At 65.3% G+C, this 14,308-nt stretch overlaps 1 protein-coding gene across 3 annotated transcripts in view; it reads right to left on the bottom strand.

Annotated features, from left to right (window-relative positions):
• Ncor2 (nuclear receptor corepressor 2) overlaps window positions 1–14,308 on the bottom strand; it is a 99,611-nt gene that overhangs the window by 38,103 nt on the left and 47,200 nt on the right. For all 3 annotated transcript variants that reach the window (XM_042668992.1, XM_042668993.1, XM_042668994.1), the window contains exons 9-14: window positions 12,721–12,787; window positions 11,839–12,011; window positions 10,711–10,804; window positions 8,644–8,822; window positions 7,442–7,496; window positions 5,811–5,909 (exon numbers count right to left, since the gene is read on the bottom strand). In XM_042668992.1, the coding sequence (XP_042524926.1) occupies window positions 5,811–5,909; window positions 7,442–7,496; window positions 8,644–8,822; window positions 10,711–10,804; window positions 11,839–12,011; window positions 12,721–12,787 (667 nt within the window). The remainder of the gene's footprint in view (window positions 1–5,810; window positions 5,910–7,441; window positions 7,497–8,643; window positions 8,823–10,710; window positions 10,805–11,838; window positions 12,012–12,720; window positions 12,788–14,308) is intronic.

Below are 14,308 nucleotides of genomic sequence, written 5' to 3'. Positions count from 1 at the left end.
GCCGCCCCGCACCTGCCCCCAGCCTGAAGCCACGGGCCGGCAGGGAGAAGCAGGGCCCACAGCAGCCCTGAGGAGGACGGAGCTGGATGGCCACCCCACTCCTGCAGCTGTGTCCTGGCCGGGAGCTTGGCACTGCCCCGGCTGCACATTCCAGTAGGCCCGCAGCTGGCGCTGGCAAACCTTCCCGACAGATGCAAGTCCCTCGTCCGGGCTGCCCCGGGGCCCCATGCCGGCCTGGGTCTGTGCCGGAGTGTGAAAGCAGCCTTTAAGTGAAGACTGGGCATGGCCATGTGCCAATAAAACTTTATTGACAACAGCTGGAGGCATGGCTCAGGAGGTAGAGCGCATCCAAAGAGCAAAAGCCACCAGATACTGAGTCCAAGTACAGGTCTCGGACAAAAGCAAAAACAAAAACTAACAACAAAACTGCTCCTACAAAAAAAAAAAAGTTGGGCACTGAGGCTCACTCCTGTCATCCTAGCTACTCAGGAGGCTGAGATCGGAGGATCACAGTTAGAAGCCAGCCTTATAAGGAAAATCCATGCGATTTACCTCCAATTAAACAGCACAGGGCGGGAATGTGGCTTGGTGGTAGAGTGCTTGCCTAGCATGCGTGAGGCCCTTCATACCACATAAGCAGAAAAGGCTGGAAGTGGTGCTGTGGCTCAAGTGGCAGAGCGCTAGCCTTGAGCTCAGAGAGGCTCAAGGGCAGTGTCCAGGCCCTGAGTTCAAGCCCCAGGATCTACACAAAACAATTAAGGAAAAATAAAAGGAAAACTTACAAAAGCAGGTGGGGGCCAAGTGGGGGGTGACCTGGGGGGTGAGGTGACCAGGGGGTGGAGCCAGATTGCGGGGGGGGGGGTGGCTGGCAGTCTGTGGGGGGGTATGCGCGGGGGGGGGCGACAGTCGGGAAGTGGTCTGCGAGGGGGGGACAGTCAGGGGGGGCGGTCTGAGGGGGGTAGGGACAATTGGGGGGCGGTCTGCAGGGGGGACAGTCGGGGGGAGCAGTCTGCGGGGGGGGGTCTGCGGGGAGAGCAGTCTGCGGGGGGGAGCAGTCTGAGGGGGGTAGGGACAATTGGGGGGCGGTCTGCAGGGGGGCGGTCTGAGAGGGGTGGGGACAATTGGGGGGCGGTCTGCAGGGGGGACAGTCGGGGGGAGCAGTCTGCGGGGGGGGTGTTATGTGGGGGTGGGGACAGTCTAGTGGGAGCAGTCTGCGGGGGGGGGGTCTGCGGGGAGAGCAGTCTGGGGGGGGGAGCAGTCTGAGGGGGGGCGGTCTGCGGGGGGGGGGGGACCAGTCTGCGGGGGGAGGAGTCTGCGGGGGGAGCAGTCTGAGGGGAGTATGCAGGGTGGGGACAGTCGGGGGGAGCAGTCTGCGGGGGGGGGAGCAGTCTGCGGGGGGGGGGTGTTATGTGGGGGTGGGGACAGTCTAGTGGGAGCAGTCTGCGGGGGGAGCAGTCTGCGGGGGGGCGGTCTGCGGGGGGGGGACCAGTCTGCTGGGGGGGAGCAGTCTGAGGGGAGTATGCAGGGTGGGGACAGTCGGGGGGAGCAGTCTGTGGGGGGGTGTTATGTGGGGGTGGGGACAGTCTAGTGGGAGCAGTCTGCGGGGGGAGCGGTCTGCGGGGGGGCGGTCTGCGGGGGGGGGAGCAGTCTGCGGGGGGGGAGCAGTCTGCGGGGGGGGGAGCAGTCTGCGGGGGGGGGAGCAGTCTGCGGGGGGAGCAGTCTGCGGGGGGGGGGGGAGCAGTCTGCGGGGGGGGGAGCAGTCTGCGGGGGGGCGGTCTGTGGGGGGGGGGACCAGTCTGCTGGGGGGGAGCAGTCTGAGGGGAGTATGCAGGGTGGGGACAGTCGGGGGGAGCAGTCTGTGGGGAGGTGTTATGTGGGGGTGGGGACAGTCTAGTGGGAGCAGTCTGCGGGGGGGGGGGGGGGAACAGTCTGCGGGGGGGCGGTCTGCGGGGAGGAGCAGTCTGAGGGGGGTATGCAGGGTGGGGACAGTCGGGGGGAGCAGTCTGTGGGGGGGTGTTATGTGGGGGTGGGGACAGTCTAGTGGGAGCAGTCTGCGGGGGGAGCAGTCTGCGGGGGGGCGGTCTGCGGGGGGGGGAGCAGTCTGCGGGGGGGCGGTCTGCGGGGGGGGGCGGTCTGCGGGGGGGGAGCAGTCTGCGGGGGGGCGGTCTGCGGGGGGGGAGCAGTCTGCAGGGGGGTGTTATGTGGGGGTGGGGACAGTCTAGTGGGAGCAGTCTGCGGGGGGGGGGAGCAGTCTGCGGGGGGGAGCAGTCTGCGGGGGGGGCGGTCTGCGGGGGGGGAGCAGTCTGCGGGGGGGGGAGCAGTCTGCGGGGGGGGGGGTGTTATGTGGGGGTGGGGACAGTCTAGTGGGAGCAGTCTGCGGGGGGGGGAGCAGTCTGCGGGGGGGGGAGCAGTCTGCGGGGGGGGAGCAGTCTGCGGGGGGGAGCAGTCTGCGGGGGGGAAGCAGTCTGCTGGGGGGGAGCAGTCTGCGGGGGGGAGCAGTCTGCGGGGGGGGGAGCAGTCTGCGGGGGGGGAGCAGTCTGCGGGGGGGGAGCAGTCTGCGGGGGGGGGGGGAGCAGTCTGCTGGGGGGGAGCAGTCTGCGGGGGGGGGAGCAGTCTGCGGGGGGGGAGCAGTCTGCGGGGGGGGGGAGCAGTCTGCGGGGGGGGAGCAGTCTGCGGGGGGGGAGCAGTCTGCGGGGGGGGAGCAGTCTGCGGGGGGGGTGTTATGTGGGGGTGGGGACAGTCTAGTGGGAGCAGTCTGCGGGGGGAGCAGTCTGCGGGGGGGCGGTCTGCGGGAAGGAGCAGTCTGAGGGGAGTATTCAGTGTGGGGACAGTCTGGGGGGAGTAGTCTGCGGGGGGCGGGGACAGTCGGGGGGGGGGGGGTCTGCAGGAGCACCTGAGGCTCTGGGGAGGGGCGGACTTCCCTCAGGGCCTGGGAGGCTCCCTCCGGCCCGACCCTCACTGAGTGGGAGGTTCTGGGGTGCCCATCCCACAGAGCACATAACCCAGGATCCCCACCTTGGGGACCCCGAAGGGTCTGCAGGAGGCTTTGCTGTCCACGCAGGCCTTGAGCCAGGTCGGCTGGGGCCCAGTGCTCCATCGGGAATGTACCCACAAATCCCAGCACAGCTCTGGGGAAATCTTGGGCCATCAGTACACATCCCCAGGGACCTTGCTGTTTTGAAACACAAACACTGCTGAGGACAACAGGCATGACCATGGCTCCCACAACAAGAACGCAGGGACACAGAGAGGGTGAATGAGTTGCCCAAAGACACCCAGCACACCAATACACGGCATCAAGTAATCACGACCCCACACACTAGCCTGGAAGCTACAGGGGGCACAAGGGGGAGGGGGCATTGGCGCTGGGCTGTCAGGTGGCGTCCTGGGGGCTGTGGGCAATCTAACGATCCCACACAGAACATAGCAGCTTTCTAGCAGTGAGGGTGAGAGGACAACTGAACCCTGACCCCAATCAAAGCCAACACCGAGCACCCTCGTGCACTGTGACCTCACACCCAGCCATCAGCTAGGCTGTGTCTCACAGTGGGGCCAGAAGCACAAGGCCTTCCGGCCAGGGCTGGTGACAATGGCAGTGGCCGGCACCAGGCCCTCCACGTGGGCCGCAAACACCCACCAGTGCTGGTCTCCCGCTGGGATGTGTCCCGTGGGCCGGCTCCGGCCTCGTGCGGGCCGGCTCCGGCCTCCCGCGGGCTGGGCTCCGGCCTCCCGCGGGCCGGGCTCCGGCCTCGTGCGGGCCGGGCTCCGGCCTCCCGCGGGCCGGGCTCCTGCCTCCCGCGGGCCGGTCTCCGGCCTCGTGCGGGCCGGGCTCCGGCCTCCCGCGGGCTGGGCTCCGGCCTCCCGTGGGCCGGCTCCGGCCTCGTGCGGGCCGGCTCCGGCCTCGTGCAGGCCGGGCTCCGGCCTCCCGCGGGCTGGGCTCCGGCCTCCTGCGGGCCGGGCTGACCCCGGCCCAAGCTCCACATCAGATCCCGACTCAGACCCTGTGCGGCTGCCAGAACAGAGCCACGCGCCTCCTGGCAGCCGCCCTGCTCTGCCCCCTGGCAGAGGTGAGCTGGGAGGGGAGGCACCGGGCAGCTGGAGGAGGAACAGGCCCAGGCTACAGGGAGACAGGTGCAGGGCTGAGCGCAAGAGGGCCACGCCACAGGGAGCAACACAGAACGGAAGAGGGCAACCATCAGCCAACAGTGCCCTCATCTCACAGGGAGCGGAGGGTCGAAGGTCGGGGGCTCACCCTCCCCCCCACCTCCCCCCACCCTCCTCTGGACAAGGCATGGCCATGGAGCCCAGGAAGAAGCTTCCTGCCCGTCTCCTCGTGCTGTCTCCGTGGAAAGGCCACCGGGGGACCTGACCTGGTCCACCATGACCCCCTCCTGCCCCTGCCCCCTTCTCTGTGGCAAAATGGCCTCCCTCCAGGACATGCATCCTTGGTCACAGCCCAGCACAGTGCTGCACTGGCCTGTGCCCGGCTGTCCACCAGCACACACAGCTGGCTGGCCACTGGCCACTGGCCGCAGCGATCCTACGCCTGGCTCTGCGATTCGTTGGGGTAACGGAACACGCCCTTCCGTCTGGACCACAAAGGACGAGCCGCAGTCTGCACAGCGCACGCCACAGCTGGGGTGAGGCAGGGCCCTGCCTGGCCAGGGACAGGGTGGGGGGCGGGGGCTACTGCCTAAGTGAGGGTCGGCAAAGGGGCCGCCCCTCCCTCTCTGAGCCCAGAAGCCTCAAAAGGTAGACCCGCACTGAGCAGCGGCTCGAAGCCCGTCCAAACGACAGGTCTCACGTGTCTGAGGGGTGGGCGGGCCGGCCAGCTGTGGCTGGAGATGTGGACACCGCAGGCACAGACAGCCATGCTCGCAGCCCTGCCGGCCAGGGCCGACGTGAGGTCCTGGGCTCCGGGCTGCCCAAAGGGGATGCAGGCAGCACGGTTTACCGCTGCCACCAGAAAAGCTTCCTAGCTGGTCACGTACATGACAGGAGACGGCTGTGTCTTGGACAGAGACCTCCCCTCCCCCTGAGGAGAAGACAGCCAAAACTGTCCCCTCTCTCCATCTCTCCAACACCAATCACGGGGACCCTAGGCCTTTGCCAGAATACCCCAAGTATGTACTCGTTCAGTATTTACTGACTGCTTTCCTGGCCAGCCCGTTCCTGGGGTGCAGGGCTCCATGGCCTTTTCTGTAACAGGAACAGAGAAAGGCATGAACCGCTTGATTTCCCTGGCCGCTGCCATGACAACCCAGACGCTGCTGTGAAGATGTGGTGGCTGAGTTCCAATAAAACTTTATTTACACAAACAGGAAGAGGGCCGGGCTTGGCCCTTGAGCCACCCAGGAAGCAATGTGTTTTTCTCTCAAACAGCCACTAAAATAAACACACAGTGCTATTAAAACTTACAATGCTTGAGCTTGTAAACCACCCCCAGTTGTCCCAGGAAGCCTTTGCTTTGGGAACGTGGCCTTTTAACCACAAGACCCTGCACCACCCAGACTGGAGTCCCGGAAATTTCCAGGCTCAAAAGGAAATGACCAGTTCTCCCGGTTCCATTTCCAGCTTCTAGGAAGGCTGCCACCAGAGAAGCCCTAAGAGCGCCTCAGCTCCTGCTACCACTCACCAGGGCACACCCACACACACACCCACATACACATGTGCATGCACGCACACCCATGCACGCATGTGCGTGCATGCGCACACCCACACGCACACACGTGCACACGCACACATGTACACGCGCACACACGCACACATGTGGACCTGCCCCAGGAGGTGACAGCCCACGCCGTGCTCACCTGGCTTTTGCCACGGCGCCGGTAGCTCCGCCTCACCAGACTCTTGTAGTTCTCATTCTTCTTGGTCAGGTAGTAGTAGAGGACACACTCGGCCACCGTCTGCAGGACAGGGAGAAGGCTGAGCAGGAGGCAGAGGCCGGGTTCAAATCAGGCTCCACCACAGCCCGAGAGGTAACCCAGGTGCCAGGGCTCGGCTTGCGTTGCGGCTGTGGACAGCCGTGGGGAGGCGGGAAGGCCCGCCCTCCACGGGCCGAGGCGTGGGGACCCAGCCACCTGCTTCCGTCCTACCACGAGGACAGTGTCAGCAGCCTGCCCCGGTGTGTGTGAACAAGCTGCAAACCCAGACCTGTCCTTGTGGCCATCCCCCCTTCCTGACAACGCCCGGCCTCTGAGCAGCCCCCCCCAGCCCTCACCCATCGGGACCCAAACGATGTGCCACAGGCACTTGGCACAGGACCCAGTCAGATGCCAGCCCACGAACCTCCCGGTACACTGGGAGATGCTCTGAGACCCCCGGCCAGCGCCAAGCAGGGCACCTTCCCCTCCAGGGGTCTGCCCCCCACCCCCCGGCCCTAAACACAAGGCAGCGACGGCCTTCACCCAGAAAGTACCGCCCACCGAGGCTGCTCTGTGGGGCCACAGCAGCGACCCACAGGGGAGAACATTCTCCAACCAGGCCAACGCTGGCAAAGTGGGCGAGGCGGGTGTGCGGGGCTGAGACCTCGCCCCTGGGCTGGCATGGCAGCTCCGCCTTCTGAAAGCTCCAAGCCTTACCCCAGAGGTCTCTTCAGCAAGAGTGCCACCAAGGCCTCCTGCAGACAGCACCACCACCCAGACGGGGTGCTTCACCCCGAATCTCAGCAGCAGGCCTGCGCGGGGGGGGGGGGAGGGGGGCATCCATCCCCCTGTGAGAGGGGAGGGGAGGGGAGGCTATTTCTAGGGCTGGCTAGGTGAGCAGCAGCCTGCAGAGGGCGGACGCTGGGGTGACAGTTACCCGGCCCAAGGCGTCGAGGCTCAGGGGTGCATACCCATGCTGAGGACCGCACAGGCATGCCCCAAGGTGGGCAGTGGGGACGCCATCCCGCTGTGCCCAGCGCTGCCTCTGGCAGCCCAGCCTCCTGGCACGCTGAGGAGCAGGCCCCGCCCCAGGACACCTGTGTCTCTGCCGATGGGCGCTTCCCCCAGGAGCACTGCAGGCTAGGGCTGGGGGCAGGGTGGGCTCGTGTGTCATTTCCAGAGGAGGGTTTACCCACAGTGGATGGGGGGACATGTTGGCATGGGCCAAGAGTGACACGGGGGTGTCCAAGAGGCAGTGAGCACAGAAAGGCTCTGGATCTCCAGGGTGCGGACCCCACCCACCTGCAAGGCCTTCACTGGGCCTCCAGACAAAGCCAAGCTCTCAGACCTGCCCCAGCCTGAGGGCGCTCCTCGGGCCTGCGGGGCTCTGGTCTAGCAGCTCCCCTGAGCTTTCAGGGCTCTGGAAGCCCGAGGCTCCTCCCAGGCCTGGGTGGGGCCGTGCAGCTTCTCCTGAGAAAGGAGGGAGGGGGCAGGGACGCCAGAACCAGGCCAGCAGAGGAGAGGCCGGGCGGGCGGGCGGGCCCTCCCCCGACGGACGCAGGCCCGCCACTCACCTTCCTCTCCAGAAAGGAGGCGATGAGGCCAAAATTCTTGGGATGCTGCGTGAACCTGAGGAAAGAGCAGGGTGGGCCGGAGGTCAGGCCTCGGGGGGCCCTGAGGGGTGCCCGCCATCCCCGGTGCCCGCTCGGAGCTCAAGGCAATTAATCTGGGGGTGTGGGAAGGGCTGCGGCGGCGCGGGCGGGCCCAGGGCGGAAGGCGTTCCTTGGAGTGAGTCACCAGCTGCAGTGCCTTTGAAAATGTATTTGTTTGTCCTGCCGGAGGCTTCCAGGAAAAATGAGGACATGACATGCCTGTCTGTGGGGTCCCCCCACAAGATGGGCTATTGTTTCTCTCCCCAGCTGGACCTGGGAAGCGAGGCCCCAGCCGGCCACAGGCCCACCCGGGCGCGGGGGCGGCTAGCCCCGCGGGGCTTCCCCGGGAGGGCGGGCACTGGCGGGGCGGGCCGGCAGTGCCCGGCAAGGCTGCCTGTGGGAGGGGCCTGAAAGGACAAGGTGGCGGGAGCTGGCACGGCTTCCTGCAAAGCTCGGAAGGTTCCGGGGAAATCACTCAACTGCTGGAATGTCAGGGCCTGGGAACGGGCGGAGGGGATGGCGGGCCCGGCGGACGGGGAGGCGGACAAGGGTGCTGGCTGGGGTCACTGCCCACCCTGGTGTCCCCACAACCTGCCACCACCGTGGGCTTCCTCTGGCAGCAAGTGCCTGGACCTGCCCTGCCAGGCCTCCAGAGGGCCGGGCAGGCAGCCAGCAGGGCCCTTCTGTTCCTGGCTTGTTACTGGGAAACCCACAAGAGCCTCTTCCCCTCGGGGAGGAAGCGGCAGTGCCAGGGCTGCAGGTGGTGACGGGCCGTGCTGATTGTCTAGAGGTCCCGCCCTCCAGACATGGCCAGTCCCACCCTCCAGACCCACAGGAGCCCGCAGACCAGACTTCTCACTTCAGCCGACTCTCTGCCCCTCCCCGCCCCAACAGAACTGCTCTATTTCAGTCAGAACCCTGCCTCCGCTGCTGTGTGGCCCGTAGTAAGCATCTGAACCTCTCTGGGCCTCTGGTGCACTGCCCATGGGATGGGATGGCTTGGCTGGGCTGTTCTAAGGCCCAAGAGGACAAATGAATGAGTGCCGAGACGCCAGGACGCTGCCTGGGCCCAGCCTACACTGATGCCGAGCTGACGCCCACAGGCCCAGGCGGGGTGGGCTCACTTCTCCCGGAAGGTCTCCTTCTCCTGCTCGCTCCACATGTTCATGACTTGGCGGTCCTTGTACACCTTCATGGGGTCATCCATGAGCCCGTTCATGTTGATGAACTTGATCCGCTGCTGGTCTGCGTCGTACAGCATGGGCGGAATGACGGCCAACTGTCGCATCTGCTTCTCCAGGTTCTGCGGCAGAGGGCAGGCGGGCCGGGGTCAGAGGCCAGCCGGCCAGGCGGGCGGGGAGGGAGGCAGGCACCCTCCTGGGAGCCCCGGGCTGCCAGGAAGTGCACACTCCAAGGAGCAAGACACCAACGAGTTAAAAACCACCGACGGCTGGCGCTGGCCGAGGGAGAATTTAAAGGCACTGGGACAGGTTTATGGAGGGCAGGGCAGTAAATTAGAGACTCAGGGCAGCAGCCGCCTCATCGGCAGCAGAAGGCAGCCATGAATTTTCCCTTTGGAAAGGTAACTACCATAAAACACCATAGGGAAGACACACGGCCCAGCTGGGCCCACACTCAGGAGATGGCACTGCCAGGCAGCAGGCCTCTGGGCCAGCTTCCCCAAGGGGCGAGCAAGGGCAGCTGGGAGGAGCCCCAGGCACCAGCCTCACAGCCCCCCAGCCCACACAGCAGAAGGCAGGCAGCGCCCAAAGCAAGGGCTGACTGGAAAGAGGCTGAGCCGCCCTGGCTGGGCCCGTCTCCCAAACCGCCACAGCCAGCCAATCACCGGGGAGGAAGGACATGTCCCCAGAGGCTCAAGGGCCCAAGGCGTCCACTGCTGGCACTGGCCCTCCTAACTCGGGGCTCACGACACTCAGCGGATGGCAATGGGGGCCAGCTCAGGGCTGCGTTCTGAGGAGTCCCAAGCAGCCTTCGTGGTACGCATACCTCTGACCCCCCTTGGCTGCCAGAAAGGCAACTGGCACCGGCCACGGATCGCCCGCTGGGGCTCCTTCCGCCGATGCCCTGTCCTGGCCGGGCGCCTTCTGACTGGGAGCCTTCCCGGAGGATGGATGGCGTCCCTGCCCGTGCCGGCCTCCCTCCCAGGCTCCCAGGGGAACGCAGGGAGGCTTGGGAAATTTCTTTCTCCAATTCTATTCCCAACCCTCACTCCCAGAAATAGCTCACTCGACGGGCTGTGTGGGGCCAGGGCGCAGCAGGGCCCTGCTGGAGTGGGTGACACTCAGCCTAGAAACACCCAGCTCTAGCTGTCAGTCCAGGACACACAGAGGGGAACTTCCTTCCTGTCTGCCCACGAAACCCACCTCTCCACCCACAGGCAAGACGGGGGCCACGCGGCTGTGGCACGGCTGCCCCGGCTCTGCTTCTACCCAGCGGCCACTGTTTGGGAGCGAGTATATCACCAGGTGTTACAATTAGGACTTTTCTTGAAAGGCCCGCAGGCCTCTGTGAACCACCTGCATCCCATCACTCTGGACGGGGCTCCGGGGAGACTGAGGTCTGGGCCGGCCCAGTGTGCTGTCCAGGGAGGGGGCGCGGGCCCCAGGAGTTCCACTGAAAGACCAAGCTTTTCCTTTCATTCCATCGTCACCAACTTCAAGTTACAAACAGCCAAGAGCAGGACAGCTGGCCTGGGCAGGGCAGAAGCTGCCCCTCTGAGCCAAGTCTCCAGGGAGGAAAGAGGTGGGGTCTGTGCTGAACACTGGGAATAAACGTGTCTCCAGCCTGGCTCGCAGACAGGCCGGGAAGGAAGGCCCCTCTGTGTCCTGGCGAGCACGGCCGGCATCACCGAGCTGGCTTCGAGGGGGCTGGGTACCTGGCAAAGCCTGCGAGAATGCCTGTCAGAGACAGACTCCTGTGGGAGGGTCTCGCGGTGCGCTCTGCGGTCAGCCCCAGCTTCCTGCTGCCGGGGCACCAGTGGCCACACAAGCCAGTGATCCTGCCGGCCCCTCCCACACTCCGTGGGGACCCCTCTGCAGGCCACCACTGCCCGTGGCTGCTGGCCCCTGGGGCCTCTACCTGCACCCCACATTCCTGTGGCACCTCACTAAGCACTTCCTGCTGCTGCAGCTGCAGCACAGGGAAGTGGGCGGGGCCAGGGCTGCACTTACCTCCTGCTCCGAGAGGCCGTCAATGATCTCAGACACCTCATGCTCGCTGCGGGCGGCCGACATGGAGAGTCCGCTGCCCCGCTGCCCCACACGGCTGCAGACCAAAGGGATCCAGTCAGGACCGGCCCACCGGCCAGAGTCCTGGGCAGCATCTCAGGGGAACCCTGAGCCCACAGCAGCCTGGAAGGCCACAGAGCTGGATGGCGGGTGACAGGAGGCTGTGCTGCACTGCCAATCCCAGACTCAGGGACCCAGAGAAGGCTGCCCCCGCCCCGCCCATACCGATTCCTAAAGCCAGCCTGAAGACGCAGTGAGACCTGGCACAGATCCTGTAAGCAAAGTCACTCTGTGCCTTGGTCTCTCCACAACGATGGGGATTAACGGGTGGCAGCAGCCGCCTGTCTGATTTTTGGCCGCTGTTCCTAGCGAGCAATGGCTGATCGCTAAGAATAAACAGCAGCCCTCGTCCCCACGCCCTGCCCACGGCCCACCCTCACAGCCGTCACGGGAAATAGGCCCATCCACAGCTCCTGCACAGGGACTCAGACACAGCCGCCCCTCCATCTGGCAAGCTGCACACGGAAGCGAGGGGCAGGTATGATCTGCGGCCCTCAAAAGGAACACTGGTCCCACCGACACAGGGCTGGGTTCTGAGCATCCCAGAGAGCAGCAGTGCGAGCAGGCGGTGGGCCTGTGCTGTCCCAGTGCTTGTGGGAGGGGCAGCCCCTCACCATGCGGTGGGCACGCGCCTGTGCTAGCTGGTTCACCTCTGCACAAGCGTGCTTCCACCAGAGGTCCTGCCCCGCCGCAAGACCTGCTCCATCCTTGAGGGCCTGCCCACATCTCCATCGCTCCCCGCCTGCTCTGCCAGGCTGGGCCAGGGCTTTGTCCACAAGGTCACACCTCCTCCACATGGCCCCACCGGCCAGTGACCGCACCTTCCGCAAGGACATGCATCCTGGCCCGCCCCTCCCACAAGGCCCCGCCCCTCGCTGTGGCTACCTCCTCTAGGACACGCCCCCGGCTTGTCCCTTCCACGCAGCCCCAGGCACCGTGACCACACACACGCACACGCAGCCCCAGGCACCGTGACCACACGCACACACACGCACACACAGCCCCGCTCACCTCTGCATGCGCTCCTGCAGCTCCCGCTGCTTGCGGATCTCGGGGAACTGCTTCTCGTAGTACTCCCGCACCTTGCTCTCCTTGGCACGCCGCCGTGGGTTGTTCTCAATGCGCTCCACCTTCTTCTCCCAGGCCTCCATGAGCTGGTCATAGCGCTGGCAGAACTTCTGCTCCTGTGGGCCAGGCGGCGTCTCTGAGTGCCCCGGCTCCTGCTGCCCACTCACGCTTGCACAAATATACAACACTTGCATACACACACACACACACACACACAACAGAGGCAGACAGATGCACACTTACACAGATCCAAACACAGGCCAGCATGGGCAAAGGACACAGAGGCCCCGGCATCCCAGATTCGGGAAAGGGACATGGCCGCGGTCACCTCCTGAGAGGCCTCATCCCGCCACTGGAGAGAGCAGCAGGACTCAAGCTCATGCCTCGGAAGCCTCCGGGCGCCATGGGTGTCACCCAGCCTGGGCAGGTCCTCCCAGCCCTCCAGGGAGTGGGCTGGACAAAGAGGCCCCAGGCATCATGTGGTAAGCTAAGGGCCCTGGGAAGTAGCGCTTCTAGGGAGTTCTTGTTCCTGGGCCTCACAGCCCCCATTCCCAGCCCGAGCCCAAACCCCAGAGGGCCCTGCCATCCTGTCAGGACAAGGCCCTATCCAAGTCGAACCATGGTGCAGCCTGCTCCACAGCCCTCTATCAGCCCAGACATGCCAGGCCTCTCCTTCTCCTCGGAGTAGCCTGGGCCAGCCTGTGCAGGCCCGTCCTGCAAGGTCCTGCCATCCCCAGCTCCCCACACCGGCCTGGGACTTCAGCACCAGGCTCTCTGGCTGGCCAGGAGGACATGGTTCCTGGGACCTGTCGCCTGACCACTCACCCATTGCTTGCGGGCGTGGTTCCGGCGTTTGAAGTACAGGATCAGCTTCTTCCGCATCGCCTGGTTTCTGTGGGTGGGAGAGGTCAGCCTCAGACTGCAGGGCAGCGGCCCAAACCCGCCCAGGCTGCTGGGGGGTGAGGTGCAGACATGGGGCGGCTCCAGTGGGACCACCAGCGCCACAGACAGCGAGGCCGACCTCGGTCCCCAGCCCCTGCCTGAGGCCTGGCAATCCCAGGCTTCGACCTTTGTAAACTGCCCAACACATGCCCAGGACCCTAACTGGGGTCCCGCCGCTGCTCCTGGGTGGGGCCTGGCCAGCCCTGGGCTCTGCCCTGGCCTCCATGGCATCCCATCCAGTGCTGGGCGCAGGCCTGGGAAAGCCGCAGGGGGCTCGGGGCTGGGGCCGGCGGCCACGCCCCCTCTCACGGTGGGGGTGGGAACAGGCTTATACCACCAGCAGCCGGCAGGGAGGTATGCAAAGACGGACAGAGAGATCAAGACACAAGGAGTCCCAGAGACCAAGTGATAGGATCCAGAGATGGGGACAGAGACTGGAGACACGGGGAGTGGAGATCAAAAGAGGAGGGCAGACACCTGGGGACGGACAAACAGACGCAAGATGGGGGAGGGGGGGCAGAAGGGAAGTCACAGCCTTAGAGGAAAAGGACACAGACTTGAGGGAAGATGCTCAGCAGAGCAAACGAGGGATGTGGACACCCCGCGTCAGCCAGCCCGAGGACTCCGGGCCCCCAACCCTGACACACAAGCCGGAAGCCACAGTGAGTGTCCAGGGCATCGGGGGCCGAGACAGGAGCCAGGACTGCCGCCTCCCTGAACCGATCCCCAATGCAGGTGCACGGCCTTCCTGGGGAGGGTCCCCACGTGCCCCAACCAACAGAAAAGCCACCCTGGTACTGACCCCAGGAGGGCATCACCCTGTGACCTCCAAGACCCTGATTTAAAAGGACAAGAGGAAGCCGGGCGCCGGTGCCTCACGCCTGTCACCCTAGCCACTCAGGAAGCTGAGATCTGAGGATCACGGCTCAAAGCCAGCCCAGGCAGGAAAGTCCGTGAGACTCTTATCTGTAATAAACCACTAGGGAACCAGAAGTGGTGCTGTGGCTCAAGAGGTAGAGCGCTATCCTTGAGCTAAAGAGTTGGGGGACAGCGCCCCACGACCGACAAAAAGAAAGACAAGAGGAGCAGCAAGGCACCATGCCCAGGGCCAGCAGGCCCGGACCACCAGCCTTGGCCTCCCGGGGCATGCACGAGGCCCCGGCCCCCCCCATGGCGCAGCAGGCCTTGGGGTCCCCGCGCTCCAGCCCACTGTATCCTGAGCACATCTCACAAGGTTTCCCCACCAGCATCCAACATCCATCATCCAGCAGCGTCCCCTTGGGACTGCCCTGGCTTGGAGGGGGAGTGGGGGGAGGGGGGAGGGGAGGGGGGAGACAGACATGAGGAGTGAGTCAGGTGGCGACCCAGGCACCGCCGGGGTCAAGCAGTCACCTGGCAAGGGGCCCAAGATGGGGGCTAGAGCTCAGGGTTGCGGTGGAGCAGAGGCCTCCCAGGGGGACGTGAGCTGAGG

This window comes from Dipodomys spectabilis, unplaced genomic scaffold (genome assembly GCF_019054845.1).
Source record: "Dipodomys spectabilis isolate Male_0828 unplaced genomic scaffold, ASM1905484v1 ptg000480l, whole genome shotgun sequence".
Lineage (NCBI taxonomy): Eukaryota > Metazoa > Chordata > Mammalia > Rodentia > Heteromyidae > Dipodomys > Dipodomys spectabilis.
This window is presented reverse-complemented; position numbering and strand designations above follow the sequence as displayed.